The sequence below is a fragment of the Exophiala bonariae genome (genome assembly GCF_035927105.1).
Source record: "Exophiala bonariae strain CCFEE 5792 chromosome Unknown scaffold_12, whole genome shotgun sequence".
Taxonomy (NCBI): Eukaryota; Fungi; Ascomycota; class Eurotiomycetes; order Chaetothyriales; family Herpotrichiellaceae; genus Exophiala; species Exophiala bonariae.
In genome coordinates this window covers 482,079-502,221 of record NW_027042487.1, presented here as the reverse complement: position 1 = coordinate 502,221, position 20,143 = coordinate 482,079, and the positions used below count along the sequence as shown (strand labels likewise).

The following is a 20,143-nucleotide window of genomic DNA, read 5'->3' as shown; positions in this document are numbered from 1 at the left end:
GCGGAGCCACGTATTTTTGGAGAGAAACGCGTAGGCTATTGACATTATAGACAGACTGATCCAGCTGTGGTTATCAGGACTGATCTTGCTGAATCATTCGTGCCTGGGGTTTGGCGAATCCCAGTACGAGGTATACTTTTTCAAACACTGACTCGGATCTACACAAGACGAAGGATGCAGTAGCTAGTGCTCGTGCCAGGGTTTAATGCAGACTTGGGGCCTGAGTGGCGCGGATCTTCCTCACACCCAACGAGTCTCGAGCGTTGTTCCAGGTTCTTACACTGCCGCCTCCTCGTACTTGCAGGTCGATACAAGTTTTTAAGAAAGCGGAGTGGTATAACATGATCTAATTGAAGAACTGCGAATGGTGGGGTAGAGGATGTTATTCATGCCCAAACAGGATCGTGACTCAGAATCTCGTCAAAGAGTAGAATGGGGCAAGGTGGGAGGTACCTCTCATTCGAATGTTAGCCATACAGTACCTCGTACCTTGATTGGTACGCCATAACCAACAGAGGTTCAAGTCGTCCACAAAAAGGCCAAGAAGAGACTGGGATGATCCGCATCATTGTGCAGAAATGCAGTCTCAATCATGGGTGTTAAAGGTCTAGCATCAGCATGACATGGAGGGTTGAAAATTGGGTTGATCTTGTGGTTCAATCTGTTCCATATCCGAACTCCACTCAGCCACAGACAAGGCAGATGCAAGAGACAGCATAGGAAGGCCCATGGCGGGTGATAGATATATTTAGGGACAAACAGAGGTCTGGAGCGAGGAAGGATGGTAAATCGCCAGGTGACACACATAAAAAAGAGCTGCACCAAGGCACGAAGGTGATCGGTTGGGGCTAATGGGTATCTCCTAGGGACCTAGGGAGGCAGTCTAGTTAACTAATCAGTAGGTGCACTGTGAGGTGCAGAGCAACGTCCCAAGTTGAATGCAAACCTCATACCTACCAAGCCAAGTGCAAGTCAGAGTCAGATTGGATTGGCATTGGCAATGGCAACTATAATAATAAGCAGCCCGAAGCACCGCCCACAGCCCCGAATCATGGGTGGTTTGGGGAGTGCCACCTGATCAAAACGAGTCTAATCACAGGAAGAAGAAACCTGCCCCAACCGCTACCAACGCCACTGCCACGGCCACTGACTGCTAGTTTAGGTGTTGGCTGCACCTAATCTGCACCTGCAGCTTCACCTGAGTCCTCCGTACTCTTATCCGAACGGAGTCCTCGTGGCCAGAGCGCGCCCAGTTCAGTTCAATCAAGTTTGCCTGCTTATTGCTGCCACTACCTCGTACTGAATTCTAAGCAACAACCTAGCCTGCATGCTCGTAGCAATTCTCGACACAGCATCAACGTCTCGCCGTCCAACCCTCCTTTCATCTTTGACACCAGCCTTGATCGCGTCTTCTCAACTCCGATCTTTCGAGTTTCATCTTGCACCCTATTCTGCATCTTTACCGGCAAGTTATTTGCGAGGTACGAGCAGCTGTCAACTAGACCGTCCCACCCGCCGCGTTGCCTGACGCCGATCGACTCTACGGAGGCTCTCCTTGGCCAGCCTTCCCATTCAGCTGATCCGTCCTCCACAAACCTCTGACCTCTTGGACACTCACTGTGCTTTCAACTCCTAAGTTCTATCAACATCCACATCCAAGCGTCCCTGGACTGCCTCCAACCTAATTTTACTCTTCCACGACCAACGTCGTCGCGCGACCTAGAATTCTGCCGTCTGACCAATTCGCAACCGCGACAGTTTTCCGATCGACACCCCTCCAGCCACAACGTCGCGCTGTCACTTCCAAGACACCGATTAAGCCAACTCTTCTGGAATCTGGCGAACGTTGTAAGGCGCCTGTAGCCTCATAATGGCCACTGGAGGCACAGGCACCGTGACGTCTCCTCAACCCATCACACAGCCCGGTCAACGAAACGTCCCTGCACCTTCTCCACTGTCCACCGTCTCTCCGCCCTCCAAGCGGGAATTAGCATCATGGTGGAAGAAATTTAGGAAGACAACAGAAAAGACCGATGAGAAAGGTACTGTCTACACCACATAATAGATCGCATGGCTTCGATCTGTGGCTAGACCGATGTTGGTGGTGCTTTGTGCTGACTTCTCAACAGTTGAAACGCAACCTGGTATCTTCGGGGTCCCTTTGGCCGACAGCATCAGATATGCAAATGTTGCCATTTCGCTTCAAAATGAGAGCGGTGAGAGCTTTATCTACGGATATGTTCCCATCGTGGTTGCAAAGTGTGGCGTTTTTCTAAAAGAGAAAGGTACCCAACCGTCATACAATGATTCAACGAGAATACCCAGCTTACAGAGTTCTAGCCACCGACGTGGAAGGAATATTCAGATTGAGTGGATCGGCCAAAAGAATAAAAGATTTACAAACGGCCTTCAATTCCCCTGATCGATATGGCAAGGGACTAGACTGGACTGGATACACGGTGCACGATGCAGCTAATATTCTCCGTCGCTATCTGAACCAACTTCCAGAACCGATCGTACCTCTTGACTTCTATGACCGATTTCGCGAACCCTTACGAAGGGCGCAGCATCCAGCTCAGACAAATGGTGAAGCGCAAGGTCCTGGGTTCAGTCTAGATGAGCACAATGCTGCCGTGTTGTCTTACCAGCGGCTTATAACAGAACTACCAGCATTAAACCGCCAACTTTTACTCTACATATTGGACTTACTGGCTGTTTTTGCGTCCAAATCGGATCTCAATCGCATGACCGCTGCAAATCTGGCAGCTATCTTCCAACCCGGCATCATTTCACATCCCACACATGACATGGCTCCCCAGGAATATCGACTCAGCCAAGATGTACTGATATTTCTCATTGAGAACCAGGACAATTTCCTTATTGGCATGTCGGGCACAGCCGTGGACGAAAAAACTCAAAAGGATGTCGAAAGTGGTGCACCGTCTCTGAAGTCACCCAAACCCCTAGGCAGATCCTCGTCGAACGCAAGTGCTGGTGCTGACAGTCTGCGGAAGTTTGGCGTCCGGCGTAATGTCTCCGTTTCGTCTCGAGGTTCAAGGGATCGAGGAAGCCCAGGTGTTTCAAGCCCAGGAACTCCTTCAGGTCTTGGGACATTTCCAGACGGTACAGCAGGTGCAAAGATCAATCGCAGTAACACTGTTCCGTCTAAGAGATCCCCAGCGATCACTCCAAGCCGATTTCAGAACTTGAACGATGCTAAAAGTCCTGCATCACCTGCTCTGAGTTCAGCACCTCCGGTTGCTGACACACCTATACCGGCCAAAGAGGTCACTGAATCTAAATCCTCGCGATCTGGATCTATTGGACCAGACGAGGCCTTCAACAATCAAGCTTCAACAGGTCATCTCACTGAGCACATTCCGACTCAACCCAGTCTGTCACCACCAGTGACTCAACCACAATCGTCCAACATTGCTCCTTTTCCTCCAGTACAAGCCAACCCTGCTTCGGTACCCGGGCAGCCGGTCACCGCAACGCCAATTGTTACTCGCGAAAGAAAGATCTCCAACTTGTTTCCAAAGTCTCCAATATTTGGCCCATCGGAGCCTCAACAGAGACAGCCTAGAAAGCTTCAGAAGAAACCGAAACTCCCGGGTAGTGCAAATGACAGTGCACAGAGCTCTGTGAATTCTCTCCACGCAGATGACACTGCAGCATTCAAAACCCCACTGACTTCTCCCGATTTGAATGGTGCTTCACGGCTTGATCCGTTAGCTGCGGTCTCAGGTCCTGCCTTGACAAACACAGCTCCCACCCCAGTCACTGAAGTTCCAACATCGGACTTTTCCACTCCTAGTCCACAGAGTGCCAACATGGCACAAAATAATGCATCCGGATTGAAGCCTCGCAAGTCTCCCCCCACATCCACCAAGTCCAGGTCTTCTTTCACCGATCACTCGGAGGCAGATGCCCTTGATGACAGCAAAGTGATGAAGGAAGATACGGAGAAAAGGCGGCACAGGTGGAGGTTTTCCTCCTCAGCCAAGAAGGCAGAAAATACACCGCTTGTGCCGCCTCCTGCAATAGGGCACAATGCTGGAGCCAGAGGAAGCAACAGCTCCCTGGGCAGCTCTCATCGACCCCGCAAGAGCTTCACGGGAGATTCTCAGCAGACACAATCAGCATCTCTCTATGGAGACACGGTGGCCGGTCAACAGGCATTAGTAGGTCCCTCGAGCAACGAATCCGGGGAAGTATGGAAGGACAACAGTGGCGACACGGAGAAGAGGGGCGGCTTGTTTGGCAAATGGAAGGCTAAGATGTCGCAGAGTAAGGAGGAGAGACAGGCAGAGAAGGAAAGGGCCAGGAGTCCTCCAGCAGCGGAGCATGGAGCGTCTCGGAACAGCCTCTCGGCATTTGCACAAGAGCATTTGACTCCTCGGGGGCGATCGTTTGACAGAGCGAGGGACGAGAGTATACCAGGTTATCATGAACGACCAACAGGGGAGGCGCCGAACCAGCCTAGGAAGGCGTCATTTGATATGAGACATGGTGAGAACAAACCATCGTCGTGAGGGGATACTTTGGTATCAATAATATCCATTGTTAATATTGGATTCAGTGAGTCCAGCTTGGAGGTGCAATGGATAGAAATGGTAAAAATTAGTCTTTCAATGTTGATCAAGATCCCATCTTGGAATCCAACGATTTTATTGCCAGAAGCGAAGATGGATCGAGTATCATAAGTAGTTCTCTTCGCAACGTTCTACTATTATAACTTGAGACAATGGTAATCAAAGATCCGATTTTTGGTGATTGGGAACCATCCTCTCCAGGGATGTTCATGGTGGCAAGCCTTGGCCAAAACAGGTTAGCCCCAAACGAACTTGGAGGCTCCGCCAAAATTTTGAGCTGCCAGTATTTAGAGACGATTTTCTCGTGTGCGGAGCAGCATCAAGGTATTTTCTAGACAGCGAACTTTTGTACCCTTGTAAAGCCAGTCTATACATATTCAAATCCCCGTAAGGTACTTCCCCAAGACTTTGTACTCGGCTCGTACACACGCGCCTTATCGGGTGATTGCGAAGGCACAAAATAAAAGAGCGGTCTTCATCATCAGAGAGCCCTTCAACACACGAGGCACTACGCTGAGCCTGCCTGCAGTCCGTCCACAACTCCACTGTTCCAGAACTTCCGTTGCAACATCCGAAAAACATGGCCAAGGAGTCGAAAGAAGAGCGCAGGGCTGCACGCAAAGCCGAGAAGAAAGGCACCAAGGAGAAGTTGGTGGAAGATTCAGGCGTGAAGAAGTCCAAATCCGACAAGAAAGAAAAGAAGGAGAAGCGCAAGGTGCTCGCCGAGAAGGTGCTGAACGAGGTTGAGGGGAAGAAGTTGAAAAATGGGGAGAGTGACGATGAGGACGAGGACGAAAAGCCATCGGACGTCGACGTTGAAAATTCGGATGAGGTCGAGAAGGCAGCGACCTTGAGCAGCAGACCCGTCGGTGCGTTGGTACCTTTCGCCAACCCGCTCGCCGACGATAAAGTTGCGAAAAAGGTGTTTAAGAGTGTCAAGAAAGGTATGCACTTGCCCGGGTTGCCTCCCAATTCTGTTCCGTCAACCGACTACAACAAAAATGCTAACATGGTCTACCTGTTTTCAGCTGCGGCCCAACGAACCCTCAAACGCGGTGTCAAAGAAGTCGTCAAAGCGCTCCGCAAGTCCCCTGCCGGCAGTGCTTCCGATTCATCACCTATCGGGGTGGTGATTCTCGCCGCAGACATCTCTCCGATGGACGTGATCAGCCACATCCCCGTACTGGCCGAAGACCATTCAATCCCTTACATTTACGTGACTTCACGTGCCGAGCTCGGTATGGCGGGTCAAACGAAACGGCCTACCTCTGTGGTCATGGTGAGTCGGGATCAAGGAAAGAAGAAGGGCGAGACCGGGACTGCAGAGAAAGACGATGGGGAGAGTTGGGACGAGACATATAAGAGTCTTGTCAAGGTGGTGCAGAAAGAGGGCGTTCGTGTGAAGGTCTAGGTCGGAGACTGGTGGTCCTCGATATGAATGTCATTTCACGGAGTCTATGTTTCTTTTCGTCTTGGGTCTCACGGGTTCATGGCTCCCAGGCGTTTTATTTGCTACCAGGCGGTGGTTATGCGGGATGAGATGTTCAGGGTCACCGCAGACGAAGTTACATTTTCGACTTATTGTGCCTCTGGAGCGCACTAGACACGGTGACGGCTTGCGAGCGCGAGTTTGCAGCCAAACAGAATGGTAGCCAGGCTATGCCGTCAAAATTCCCTTGGGCAAACACGGGGTGTGTTGAATGATGAGAAGATCATGATCAACGAGGAGGGAATACTGGACTTCACCACGGCTAATGCAGACTGGATTGGTCATCGGATTTGTCCGGGACCATTGAGCTTTCTGATACTGAGAGTCCATCCAATTTGCAGCTCTCCAGCATGATAAGGAGTATGATGATTGGCTTTGGACATTATTCTAACCACTCCTGGCCCTATTTGTGCCCATTGGACATTGATCTCGTGCTCGGAAAAGTGCTGCTGGTGGGAGATGAAAACGCTTGTAGGCATTAGAGCTAGTCACACGTTCTCTATGCTCGTGGTCGGGCATCGATGCTTTACTGGTGTACGGAAGCAGACAGTGTGGATAGCGAGAGACATAGGGATCTTGGTAGATATGTACATGTACATCTCTTTGCCACTGCGGTGTTAGCAAACGGAGTCTAGACAAAGCGACATGATCCTTCGAAATTAGGTATACTTGGCTCTCTCTCAAGCACGAAATAAATGGAGCCAGCAAAGAGACTTGTGCGGCCCACTTGGCTCTGCATGTTCGTTATCACACTGGTAGTGGTCTTGATCCATTTGCGGGCTGGACTTTTCAGAGTCTCACCGACACAACAACAAGGCTTGCCGATCAGCCAATTTGTGCAGCGGCATGCGGCCGAATACAGGCACCCAAAGTTCCCCGTCCAACGGAGTTCTGTCCCCGTCCCTATAGGCCTGGGCACTTTTGCAAAACACGATTAGCTTCTACCAGTCAAGCCGGATTCGCTTGGCTCAAGTCTCGACCAATTGCCCAATTGCCCTCTACAACCTCCTCGTGTGTTTCGCTTCTATGCCGTTCCAGTTCGATCAATCGTGACATACCATTCTCCGTACAGACCTGACGGGTGCCTGACTCAGGCAAACTCCAGACTCCGTCCTGGACTCAGGTTGCCTCGCACTTACTCTGATGGCTGGATTTTCAAGGCTCAGGCTGGAAACTCACGGTCCTTTACGAGACTCTGTCCTGCTGCGTACTTTTATATTGTTGACTTTTGGCCGGGCGCATTGCAAGGCTTTCTGTCTAGAGAGTCTGGTTCAGCTTCTTCCCAAAAACACTCGATCGATCCGACACTAAATTCTCTTGATCATCGTTTCAATGTTCTTTCTGACGCCAGGCATTTCCTTGCTGATGCCGATCCACCGTCTTGCATTATTCCTACCCAGGTAGTATTGGTACTCCGTACCTTGTCACCTCCCAAGGCACGCCCTGTTTTAACCCACTCCTTTTCGCCCCAGATTATCTGCCCGTGGATGGTCCGCTGATTTCTCTCGCTTCCACCACCACTCGACCTCCCTCCTTGGTCCCCAGTCATTGATCAAGTATTGACTAATTGTCCAAGCAAGCGGCTAGCATTGTCCGCCCTTTCGGCTGCAGGATGGTGTCAGTAGCTACTTTTCCAGCCTCGCCCCTCTGACCCGACAAAATGATGCCTCATCCCACCTTCCAATCTGAGGACTCTACCTCACATTTCGTCGATGGCTATTTCCCTCCTCAACCACCGCCACTGATGGCTGTCGACACCGAAACCATCACCAAGCTGATCCAACAATTGGAAGCTGATAGGAAAGCATACCTCTCTACCTTTGAAAAGGTCCACGAAACTCTCGCACAGGTTTTGACTTCCCAGCCTGATGGTCTAGCTGACATCCGGCCTGGCATTTCCCACCGGCCAACCGTCTCCTCATTTGGATCTCTAGTGGTAACCAAGGCTGAACAGCCGCCGTCTTCTCCCAAAATCCCCCCAAGTACAATAAGTCGTCGAACAAACCCGAGCAACCGTCCCTTGGATAAAGACGACCCACGAAAGGAATCCATCTGGAGTGCTGATGATAGTTCTGACAGCGACGATGATGAATCCTACTTTGCACAAGAAACCCTTCCCTCCAAGGAATTTACTGAAGATGACTTGATCCAACATCTCATGAGCCATGATTGGGACAAGTATAGCATGTTCATCTTGCAGGATCTCCTTCGAAATATCAACCAATTTGGAAATGGCATCTTCAACAAAGACCGCCAGGCACATCAGCTTGATGCTAGCCATGACCATGCCGATATTTATCATGTGGGAACAGATGGTGCCCCTCTTCGATACAGCAAGAGTGGCACTGATGATGGACCTCTCGCCACGTGGGAGGCACTGAGATCTATCAATATCGATCCGTCAAGAAAGCAAGCCGTTGGTCGAATCATCACCATGAGAGAACCGCCACCGAGTTTGTTGGCTGGTCTTCATCTTACTATGAACGAGTATTTCGATATGGACTCAATTTATCGTTTACTTATCAATGATGATACTCCAACCAAAATGATCACCAAAGGTTATTTGAAGAAGGACCATCGCCGTCAAAGGTCGATCGTATTCGTCTTCAAATATCACACCATCGTTGGTGAGGGTCGTGCTCCACTACCATGGCAGAGCCACGATGATGCACTATCGGAACCTAAAGAAGGTCATATTCCCCTGTCAACATGTTCTGCCGTGGTGGCTTTGTCCTTGAATGGACGCCCCAGTCATACTCTCCGTCGCAATTCTCGCAAGACCAAGTCGATCGTCGGCCACATTTACGACCCCTTTGCCCCATGGCACGTACTATCCATCCAAGCTTTTCCAGACTGGAAATCCAGTGTTGACGCTCACAACACCTCTCATCATTATGTGAATGGCCCTGATGCCTTCCTAGGTGCAGTCCTGGCGGAATATCGAGATGCAATCAAGAGATTCAAGGAAGTTCACAGACAGATCATCATGCTGGCCTCGCCACCTAACAAGTCCATCTTTGATAGTGCCCTGAGAGATGAATTGCTTTTCGAGAACGACAAGTTCTCCTACTCTCGACGATACTTCTGGGCTTCACAAGCCATCGGAGTGCTTGTCACTGAAATCAAGGCCATGATCTTGGCATATAAAGAGACCTTCAATGAGGAGTTCTGGACAGGTGAACACAAGACACTCTTCCCAGGAACACAAGATCAATCTGCCCGGTACAAAAACTGGCGAAAGAAGCTACAGCACACCCGCAAGTTGTTCGAGAAGGAAATTGCACTTCTGACCGAAGTAATGCACATGTATCAACATCAACAGAAGGAAATCAAAGGCCTTCGAGAATGGCTCTTCAGCGGAACATCCGTGTTGGAGAGTCGTGAGGCGGTCAACCAAGCTAAGATCACGGTGGAGCAGGGATACAATATTCGTCTCTTGACCTTTGTTACCATGTTTTTTCTTCCTCTCACCTTCGTCACTTCGATTTTTGGCATGACAAACATGCCTCCAGAAGATTCATTCCTACCATTTGCGTTGACTTCGGTAGGAATCTGTGTTCCTACTTATTTTATTATCCTCGTCGTCAACAATGTTGACAAAGTGAGACGATGGATCACAAACCTGGAATTATTTTTCACCCATATGATATCATGTGCCGTTCCGGATAAAGCCGAGAAGATGAAGAAGAATCTACACGAACAACGAGAAAAGCAGGTCATTCTCAAAGAAGGCCCATGATTCGCAAAGTCGCCACACACGCCAGTCTCGAGCCTAGATTGACCACTGACTTGGCCCTGGATCCCATTCGCCACGCCACCCACAGTATCTTGGGTGCGACTTCACGACGAGTATCTCAGAGTATCAGCCACCATTTACCCGGAAGTGGATGGCGATCGCATGGGGTTACAGCACCGTCTATCAAACCATCCACTCTCCCAAGCTATTCCGAGGAGAAACCCGACACACTTTCGGAGGAACCGCGTCGTGAGCGAGCCAGTACTGTCAAGTTTGAAGACCCAGTATATAGCCCCAGTATGCTCCGGACAATGGAGATGGAAGGGACTTTTTTTCGAGACATGGAAAAAACATCCACGCTATCTCCAATGTCACCAATTTCTCGTGGTACGACACTGGTATCGCAGCCATCGAATGGTCATTCAGGACCAGAGTCAACGGTAACGATGGTGGAAGAGCAGAACCAGCTATCCCAAATAGTTGCACCACCGCCCCGCGTCGTGACAACATCAACATCAACAATCAGCCCCCCAGTTCCACCTCTACAGATACCGCCAGTGCAACAACAGCAAAGCCCTCCATCGTCACCTCCGACCAGATCGCTGATCCGCCGTTGGAGTGACAAATACTCACCACTACAAAAGCCTCCGCGCACGCCCACTACAGGACCTCTGAGTCCGAAAGAGGATGTTTGAATTGAGGTAGGGGGAGAATGACTCGATGAGAGTGAAGTCTTCCGACTGCATTTCGCGAGGCAGAACAATGGAGGAGGGCAAAAAGGGAGCAAAAAGCAGGAGCAAGGGGGGAAAAGTACAGGAGCTAACCAGGTTGTTCTTTCGACGGTTTTGGTCCCGACCCAGGTCCAGTCCACTGTCTGGATGCATTTTCCAAAAAGAAATAAGAGGTAATGTCGTGTGATATGGCCGTGCCGTGATGCGACGCGACGCTACGTTACATAATGAGATATACGAGGTTATGAGTGTACGAAATGGAAATGACTTTTACGATCTGATCTCTTCTCTTCTCGTCTCTTCTCTTGCCCGAATGAACTCTTGACGGATATCCGCCAGGTGACCCGAGGCTCGTCCTTTCGCACGGATCTTTACAGTTAGTTACTAGTTGCTCATCCCTTCGCTTTCGCATAGCATCTAGTAGTTATGCTACAGCATCCATACACACGGCACACATCGAAGTCTTTTCTGAAGCTGTTTTGCACTTCAAAGTCGCAGCAGGGAGCATGCCTCATCACTTGTGACTTACTTGTGACATAGACTGAAACGACGGACGGGAGGGTCATCCGCCACTGGCAATCGGGAAAGTCGAGTGCAAGTGCAAGAGCAAGTACTAGTGGTGGAAGGTGACGGGAAGGAGGGTGACGGGAAGGAAGGTGACGGGAGTGCAAACTCGACTCTTCAGTGTCGTGGTATATACAAAGTCTAAACAGGTGTTTTCTATAGGGTCGAGTCCGAACGTCGGGATTTGATCTACCCAAAATTCCCGACCTAGACTCTCTACTGAATTGGTTTCTCTAGTCATACCTTATATACTACTTTTCTTTTGTTCATGCAGACCGATGTTGGCGGTGACTTGTCCGTCATCGTCATCTCCTGCTCCAAATACATCTTCGTCATCAGTGGGTTCGTCGTGATAGCGTGGCTCGGGCCTCTCCAACCCGGGAGAGACGTCGAAATAGTCGGGTGCATCGTCTTCGTCACGGGCAATGGTCTCTGCGGCAGCTTGGGCTTCTGGATCGTCGCTGAATCGGCGGGTGTGACTCGATCGACGAGCGGGATCTTGATTGTTGCCCACTTCCTCCGCTTCGAGTTCTTTCGCACGGGCCATCGTCTTTTGGTAGATGTACCACCCGGTAAATGCTCCAACGATGGCTCCGATGCCAATGCTCGAGTAGTTGACTACCCGATCTTGCAGAGTCATCTTCTCACTAGTACGTGCGATAACGGCGAGGCGGCTGCCAATAAAGGCAGGGATAAAGAGTTTGGGGGTAACGATGGCAGTCGCTATTGCGTAGTTGGCAGGTGAAACGGTAGGGAAGGTGGACATGGCGCCGTTACTGAGGGAATATGGGAGGGGACACAACCTAATCATGCACAGCAATTTGATGCCATCGTGCTTGAGAATGAGGGTGAAGGCGGCAAAACGTTTATCGCCTGCGATCAAGCGTTCGACCCATTTCCGCAGGACGGTTCGAGAGAGGACGAATGAGCAAAAGGATCCGGCAACTGTTGCGGTAGCCAGGATGAGCCAGCCCTCCCAAACTCCATAGACAAAGCCTGCGATGGTCGCACAGGTCGAATAGCCAATCATTGGTGGAAATGCAGTTGTGAAGGTGACAGCCCATAAGATTGTCCAACCCCCCGTGGTATGTTTCCAACGTTCAGCGTAAGGTTCGAGCCAGCCGAAGATCTTTTCATTGAAAACGAGGAACAGAATGAGGAGGACATTGAGAATGACAAGGGCGGAGACGCCTAGTATACGTTGTAAGGGGGACAAGTTGGACCATATCTTCAGAAAGCGACGCTTCAACTTCTCAGCGTTATTCACGGCTTCATCTCGCCAGGCCATCGATCGACTAGGTACGTAAGGCGAGCTGCGACCAGTGGATATGGATGAGCGAGGAGGACGCCATGGGCTTAATAGATTTGGACGAGGGGATTCTTCATCCGAGTCAGGCAAAGCGAGTTCGGGGGTAGGCATGTTCAAGTGATTGAAGGTGAGAAGAGAGCGATTATGCTGGTGGTGAAAATAAAGGTTGGGGAAGCGGCGTGGCCTGGAAGGAGAAGCGGAAGGTCGGTAACGATCCAAATTCGCTATGCTAAACAACAAGAAGCAGACATATTGGCGATGGGATTAATTGATGCGATGGAAGTATTTATTGAGAGCTGTAGAGAAGAATCAAGGACGGGGTAGGCAGACAGGAATTGTTTGAAACCAAGGTGAATACGCGGGTTAAAGAGTTAAGGTAGGATTGAGGCGGCGGGAGACAGCGTCAGCCCTCGGGTCCGGGGAGCTTGGCCAGTGGGATGATACGTCATATACTGGAGGACTAAGGGACACTTTAGGCAGGGCCATGGGAGAAAAACAATAGATCTAAGTATATTATAGGGAAGGGAAGTATCAGCGATAGAATGACAGTCGTCTCGCAGCAGCGACTGAGGAAAGAGGAATCCTTCTAAGATGCTCTTCAGCATCCATGGGCGCACCACCTTCTCAGTCGGCAGTGACCTGACACACTCAGTGAAGCATCAGTGAAGCCACCCGCCCAGAAGCATAATTCATACCTAAGGGACACCTTGCTTATGTAAGATATGCTCCTACAGAATATGGTTAGTGGGAAGCTAGAAGTAGCTAGTGCATCTTCCCAGCATAAGCGGCGGGTGGCAGTTTCTAAAGTTTTCAGCCCCAGATTCGAGGTCACTCTCCTTCAGGCTCAGGCTTCTGCCACTGCGGGATGGCCCTTGAGGGAAAGGACGAGGTACTCCTCACTCCTCTCCGTACCGAGTACCTTGCCCTTTCATCCCACTACCAACTCACTAGTACCAGTCTACAACCACCACGACTCACCACGACTCACTAATAGACTCGTGCTGGCTCTCTACCAAACAACACACCCTCCCATCTCACCATCGACACTTCCCCTGTCCTCATCAATCTCCTCCCTCTTCTCTCCCTCTATCTCCTCTTCATCCACTCTGGTTGATAACGCCTTCCCCGCGTGTTCTTGCCATTGTCCCTCACCTCCATTGGCACTCCTCCGCAGTCCATTCATCCCTGCCAGTGCCTGCGAGTTCCATCCATCTCAGCCCTCCGCTCTTCTCGTGGCCCGGTCTTCTCACCAAGGAACTATGATCATCCGATTCATATCTAGATCGCATCTCTAGCAACCCAATTACGCGTTTGTCGCTCGTTCTATCTCCATGCCATAGACGTACATCCCAACTCCTTGCACATCCACCAGCGAATCCCCCCTTCGAGTTTCACACCCCGCTTTCCTTAACACCACCGGCCTTTCATTTTAACGACCGCCATGATTTCTGACGAACATTACGACTTATGTCGCCCCATATTAAACGACCCTGCTATAGAAGAAGAGGATAAAATCGACCGCCTGGAGGAGATCCTTCGCAAAGACACTACACTTACAGGCCTAGCCTTGGAGAATGCCATTCTCGATGCCCTATGGAAACATCGAAATGCTGCTCGTGGCGAATCTACCGAGACCCCCTTACGACACAATGTCATCCGCAAATCATCCCCTGCTCCCTGGCAATTAAATCGAGCCCCGACTCCCCTGGGTTCTCCCCCTCCTCTGTCCTCCAGTCCTGCTCTATCCATTGGCTTTCCGGCCTCACGACCCAGCTTCTCTCGCCAAAAGTCCAGTGTTCAATCTCCTTTCGCCTCTCCACGTCCATCACCTCGTTTGGCCTTGGCACAGCCTATTCCTCATAGCCCTAGTCTCAACGCGTATGAATTCTCAGAAGCCAGCCCTGCTCCTGACATCTATGGCGATTACGGACATGAAAATGTTGACTGGCTGTTGGCTGATGAGACTGCTAGTAATGCTTCTTCCAATGCCGGGGCTCAAAGCCTAAGTGCTGCTGCTCCCGAATGGCTTCCTCAGCCCGACATGAGCCCATACGACATTTTGCGCTCCGTCCTGGGTGATAGAAAGTCGGACGACGAGATCGAAGAGGCCCTCAACAAGAACTCCTATGACCTAGGTGCTACTATCGCCTCTTTGTTGGGTACCGATGCTGCTGATGCTCAATACACTGCGGTACCTAATTCCGATCCTGGTGTCCTCGTTGGAAAGTCAATGGCTATCAATCAAGTCAGGCCATCAACCCCTGGTTCCACCAAAAGTCCCATAGTCTGCAAGTACTGGTTGGCATCTGGCTCCTGTCTTCGTGCGGATTGCCGCTTTGCTCACGATACCAGCGGTTATCTCTGCAAGTAAGTGACCAGTTTTCGTCATGTTCGGCTCACTAACACCTAATCTCCAGGTATTGGATGAATGGAAACTGCTTAGCTGGAGATGCTTGCCAATTCTCCCATGACCCTGCTCTGCTCATCAACCACTTGAGCGTCACAGAAAATGCCCCGTCACAACCTTTCCAGCTTCATGACCAGCACGACCAATTTCCGGCGTTATCTGGCTCAAATGTCCGAAGCGCACTTCAAGCTGGGCTGGCTGCCGGAAATAACTTTGTGCCCTCTAATCAGAGAAACCGGAGTACTTTGGGTACTATGGGATCTAATTCCCGACCACAGTCTAGGCCCAATTCTCGGCACCAAAATCGTCCCGAGACACCTTCTTCTCTGTCTATGGATGATCCCGAAGCCTTTCCATCCCTTGGCTCACTTAGTGGCAAACGAGGATCTAAGCACCACGGCCATCGATCCCGGCATGGACATACTCCTTTGGAGAAAGAGGTGCCTTCATCTCTAGCCGATGTGGTTCGAATGTCGCCCTCCCCAGCCCCTGGGCAGCAACGAAGGAACGAGACTGGTAGAAGAATAAGAACTTACGGTGGATCCGAAAGCGCAGCAGCCAGGAAAATCCCCGAACCCCAGCACATTCCATGGTTAGAGACTGGCGGTCGAGCTAATCAACAGTATTTAAAATTCAGACAAGAGGCCATAAAGCATGGAAGTATCCGTAACAAATTCTTGCAAAGGTCAGTCGTTGATTCCACTAATGTGTTTCCCTACTGATCCAATTCCTTGCTAGTGCGGCACAAGCTTGGAATCGTAATGATGCGCGAGCTGCCAAAGCCCTTTCTCTTCGAGGACAGGCAGAAAACGATGCTATGAGAAAAGCACACCGGGAAGCTGCACAAGCATTGTATGAAGAACGAAATAAACATCTTACCAATACGCCCGCCGATGACGACGAAGAACTATATATTGATCTTCATGGTCTACACCCGGAAGAAGCCATTGAATATCTGGAAAACATTCTATTAACTCACTCCAAGCGTGGTCGCAGAATCATTTATGCAATCACAGGAACCGGACATCACAGCAAGAATGGCAAGGACAAGGTGGGTAAGGGAGTTCGTAACTGGTTGAACGAATGGGGCTATACTTTCCGAGAGTTCAGTGTACCTGGAGAAAGAGGAGGATATATTGGCGGAGTGTTGGGGATTGATATCACCAGTCACCGACGACAGCCACTTTCTAATGAGAGCAGTTCAAGTTTAAAAGGAGACGAGGAGGAGAGTGAGACATCACCATCTCCTGCCCCTGCAGTCACTGTGGGTAACCTGGGTGGCAAGATCCAGGTACTGAAGCGTGAGGAAGTACCCGCATGAGCAGAAGAGAGCTTCCTCTCTCTCCACGAGATACCAGTCAAGGACGGCTCGATGAAGGTGATTCTCCAATCGCCCTTCGTAGATGGCAATTCAAATCCCTTTCACAACTGATCTGGAAGTTTCACCAGCCTTCTAGTTCGGTTGTTTTCGAGGTGCTTTATGGCAGCCGTTTGATATAAACTTGATTGTTTCTTCAAGCCCACCATTATAGTATAACATCGCTATTATCTGACACTCACCTCCACTGAATGCCAAACATCTTGGATGCCTTCCCCTTGACCCCCCTCTCGGCCGGCTTGTTCTCCAAATATACCGTCTCCTGGCCCTTGACATTCAAACTCAACACCTCATACTCCAAAGCATCCGCACCCCTCGGCCTCGTCATATGCACATTCACAACCCCCATGCCCTGAGGCCCCTCGACGTTGAAATGCATGCGGAAATGCGTCGTTCCAAACCTGTCCACTTCATTGCTGTACGCCAGCGGGCGTGCGCGTGCCCACTTGTTCGATGTGGGCTCGCCGTACGCTTTGATCTGGCGCGAGGGGCCGAGCAGGGCGCGGCACTCGGCGCTGGCTTTCACGCGTGACACTGCCGCGTTGAATTGGATGGTCGAGCTGTCTGCCGCGAAGAGCTCTGTGTATAAGAGGTAGAAGACCGTTACCTGTGTATGAATTCTCATGTCAATACAATCTTGATGTTTTCAGGGTGTGAGAGTGAGATCGTGGTGGGTTGCGGATATGGTTTAGTATACTCACGGTCAAGACGGCGCCGCCGGACACGAGGAGGAAGTTGAATGTCTGCTGTGTCCCACGCGCAGCTTTCTCCCCCGTGCTCAGTTCTGACCAGTTATAGCGTCCATCGTCGCTGGTCACGGTGATGGCTCGGCGAGTCGGGCCTGATGGTGATGACGAGGAGGTGCTTGCAGAGCGGCGGAAGTGGGTGGGCTGGAGGATGGCCAACTTCTGGGCCGTACTGGGTGAAAGAGCAGAAGGGGGAGACGTGTGGGAGGATGGACTTGAGGTCGAGAGAGATCGTGTGCTCCTCACATCAGGGTAGAGGTTCGCTTTGTGTGGCAGCTGGCCGCCGGTGCAGCTGTGAATACGGCATGCCCGCTGGAATGCTTGGGCTTTAGTGGCCATGATGGTTCTGAATGAGAAGGTCGTGAGTGTGATGAAAGTGGCTACGCTGCATGCATGTCATTCCGCGACGTTCAAAGTTCAGAGTGCAAGCCTACAAGTACGAAAAAGCCAGTGCAGCTGCTCCTGCCCCATAATTCAAGATTCCCCGCTTGCTTACCTAAAGGCTTCCTTCCCAGACAGAGTCTGTCTCCGAACGGCCCAATCGTCCGAACGTTCAAAGGAGCTTGATGAGGTAGAACAGAAAACCTGCATGATTCAAAAACTGGACGGGTTTTGCTTCTGGGTGTCCCAGGAGATGTAGGGCCGCCGCTCTGGCAACTACGGAGCTCTTGATCATGCAGCATTCACATGTAATTTCACGCCGCTCTCCAATATCTATTTTCCGCGTATCTGACCGGGGTTAAGACTGGTCCTCTTTGGGACAATGCGGATAGACGGACAGATATTCATCCATCTGGAGTCTCCCTTCGAAGTGATGCTATTTCCTTCAGTGGTGCTTGTGGTCAATCTTAAGACCGGGGCCCTTCAATATCCGAAGACTGCTCATATGCCTAGCTGAGCTGAAATCACAATCTGGCTTGGTAGCCTGAAAGTTCGAGGCCTTAGCCCACCATAGTCCTCGATGCGCGACAATCGCCTCTGTTACGCTCTGCCCTGGGAGTTCTGTCTACAATCGACTAAACCGTCACGGGCCAAGACATGATACGCATAGCTGTCTGCCTGAAACCCGAACTACTGAGTTCGTGCATCCTTTCTCCACCGCAGGCCTGCGTACCTCAGATATAAAGCTAACTTCCTCTCCGCATCAGGCCTCACAAGTCTTGACATCATCCCTTAGTAATTAACGCCTCGGTGTTTTCGGCTTCAAATACACCGCTAGAACCACCAGGTACTATATCATTGATTGCCCGACTCGGACCAAAATAGCAGATCGTCACATAAGCTAACTATCCTGTTACTTAAGGGAGAAGCAGATACCATATATAACACGGTCCATTACCGCTGAAGCTTGCTTGACAGATACCCACTCTCAAATTATTTGCACAGACACAGAGAGATTAGCAAGATAGATAGATATATACTCGGCTAGATCTCAGCTCTTCCCAACAGAGCAAAGCAACCATGTCGGACGAGTTCGTCATCAGCCCACCATGGGGAGCCATCCTCCGACAGTTCTTCTATTCCCAGTTCTTCGGCACCCCAACATATCCAACACACTCGTTCGCGGGACAGACAGTCATCGTGACGGGCTCGAACGTGGGACTTGGCTTCGAAGCAGCACGGCACGTCTACCGACTCAACGCGGCGAAACTGATCCTCGCGGTGCGCACGGTGAAGAAGGGCGAAGCCGCCAAAGAAGACATCGTGCGCAGCGTCCGACACCGCAGCGACGGCGCTACGGCCATCGAAGTCTGGCCCCTGGATCTCGAGAGCACGAAATCGACGCTTGCGTTCGCGGACAAGGCCAACGCCCTGCCCAGACTCGACGCCTTGATCGAAAACGCCGGTATCGTCAATCAACAATACAAGACGTCCGAGGGCTTCGAGCAAGTCATCCAGGTGAACGTGATCAACACGTTCCTGCTCGCGCTGTCCCTCCTCCCGAAGCTGCGCGAGACCAAGCAGAAGTTCGCGGACTCGGTCCCACACCTCGAGATCGTGTCGTCCGAAGTCCACCACATGACCAAGCTGCCCGCGCTCAACGCGCCGGACATCTACGAGAATCTGAACGCCGAGGCCTCGTTCGACATAGACCGGTACAACGCGAGCAAGGCGCTCGAGGTCCTGTTCGTCCGCGAGCTGGTGTCGCGCCTCGGCAGCGATGACCATTCCGTCGTCATCACCCTCGTGAACCCGGGTCTGTGCCGCAGTGCTTTGGACCGCAACGGGCCCGCCATCCAGCGCTACATCCTTGCCGGTTTCCGCTATACCGTGGGCAGGTCGACTGAGGTCGGCTCCCGGACCTTGATCCACGGTGCCACCGCTGGCCCCTCCAGTCACGGCGAGTTCATGTCTGATGGGGTCAATCAGAATGTCGCCGAGTGGATCCGGACCGACATGGGGAAGAAGGCGCAGGTCAAGGTCTTCGAGCAGACAATGAAGGTGCTGGAGTCGAGGAAGCCGGGAATTGGCAAGGCCGTCGGCTTGTGATGCATGCGAGCGAGCGAGTGCTTTTGGATGTGAATGTGCGGATTGTAGGTGTACTACTCCGCACAAGTGTCTGGGATTTCCTTTATACCAACGATCCAATCCACCTATAGGACGTGCTATACGACATGTCAGAGCTCAAGATCGTCTGTGGCTGCAGCAATAGTGTTGTGTGAATGAGCTAAAGTCTAACGGTGGGAATGTCCCGAGGGAGCATTTCGAAAACCTCGAATGATGCAGTTGGTACTTGGAACACCTGCGTTCCACTTGGAAGACGCTGTAACGTCGGTTCTAGAATCGAGCTCAGCCTCAGCTCTAATCGAATGTCTCCTTGCAACATTGATGACTAGTGGCACGTTACTTATGTTCTTGGGAAATGGGCTTTATCTCGCCACATTATTTCAAGAGTAGTGTGTGGCGACATAGTGATTGATGAATCAACGAAAAATGCATTCTGAAACCGTGGTCATCTTTGCCCTACTTGCTCGATATATCATTCGTCTAGAATTGCTCATCGAACGTTTGTGAATAGGCTTCTTTGCAGTGCCGTCGTCCCTGCCTCTATGTATGCCGTTACTTTGCCGTGTCTTCAGGCGTATATGTATGGTGTCTTCGCCAATGAAACCCTTTCTATGCTCAATCAAATGCCCGACAGTCAGTAACACTCGCCTAATTTATGTCACTTAAACTCGTCAACTCAG

General features: G+C 51.0%; 7 protein-coding genes across 7 annotated transcripts; 5 read left to right on the top strand and 2 right to left on the bottom strand.

The window, feature by feature from the left end:
* Window positions 1-1,870: 1,870 nt before the first annotated feature.
* Window positions 1,871-4,535, top strand: LTR84_002178 (uncharacterized protein; the record flags this gene model as incomplete). The annotated part of the gene is made up of 3 exons (XM_064845792.1): window positions 1,871-2,042; window positions 2,130-2,285; window positions 2,341-4,535. 3 exons carry the CDS (start codon window positions 1,871-1,873, stop codon window positions 4,533-4,535), a joined length of 2,523 nt encoding a protein of 840 aa, XP_064706646.1.
* Window positions 4,536-5,175: 640 nt separating this feature from the next.
* On the top strand, window positions 5,176-6,006 carry LTR84_002177 (uncharacterized protein; the record flags this gene model as incomplete). Its single annotated transcript, XM_064845791.1, has 1 exon — window positions 5,176-6,006. One exon carries the CDS (start codon window positions 5,176-5,178, stop codon window positions 6,004-6,006), a length of 831 nt encoding a protein of 276 aa, XP_064706645.1.
* A 1,738-nt stretch (window positions 6,007-7,744) lies between these two features.
* LTR84_002176 (uncharacterized protein) lies at window positions 7,745-9,823 on the top strand (the record flags this gene model as incomplete). Its single annotated transcript, XM_064845790.1, has 1 exon — window positions 7,745-9,823. The coding sequence occupies one exon, from the start codon at window positions 7,745-7,747 to the stop codon at window positions 9,821-9,823; it is 2,079 nt and encodes a 692-aa protein (XP_064706644.1).
* Window positions 9,824-11,359: 1,536 nt separating this feature from the next.
* Window positions 11,360-12,535, bottom strand: LTR84_002175 (uncharacterized protein; the record flags this gene model as incomplete). Its single annotated transcript, XM_064845789.1, has 1 exon — window positions 11,360-12,535. The coding sequence occupies one exon, from the start codon at window positions 12,533-12,535 to the stop codon at window positions 11,360-11,362; it is 1,176 nt and encodes a 391-aa protein (XP_064706643.1).
* A 1,330-nt stretch (window positions 12,536-13,865) lies between these two features.
* On the top strand, window positions 13,866-16,152 carry LTR84_002174 (uncharacterized protein; the record flags this gene model as incomplete). The annotated part of the gene is made up of 3 exons (XM_064845788.1): window positions 13,866-14,791; window positions 14,842-15,516; window positions 15,570-16,152. The coding sequence occupies 3 exons, from the start codon at window positions 13,866-13,868 to the stop codon at window positions 16,150-16,152; spliced, it is 2,184 nt and encodes a 727-aa protein (XP_064706642.1).
* A 235-nt stretch (window positions 16,153-16,387) lies between these two features.
* LTR84_002173 (uncharacterized protein) lies at window positions 16,388-17,294 on the bottom strand (the record flags this gene model as incomplete). The annotated part of the gene is made up of 2 exons (XM_064845787.1): window positions 16,388-16,816; window positions 16,911-17,294. 2 exons carry the CDS (start codon window positions 17,292-17,294, stop codon window positions 16,388-16,390), a joined length of 813 nt encoding a protein of 270 aa, XP_064706641.1.
* Window positions 17,295-18,416: 1,122 nt separating this feature from the next.
* LTR84_002172 (uncharacterized protein) lies at window positions 18,417-19,445 on the top strand (the record flags this gene model as incomplete). The annotated part of the gene is made up of 1 exon (XM_064845786.1): window positions 18,417-19,445. One exon carries the CDS (start codon window positions 18,417-18,419, stop codon window positions 19,443-19,445), a length of 1,029 nt encoding a protein of 342 aa, XP_064706640.1.
* Window positions 19,446-20,143: the final 698 nt, after the last annotated feature.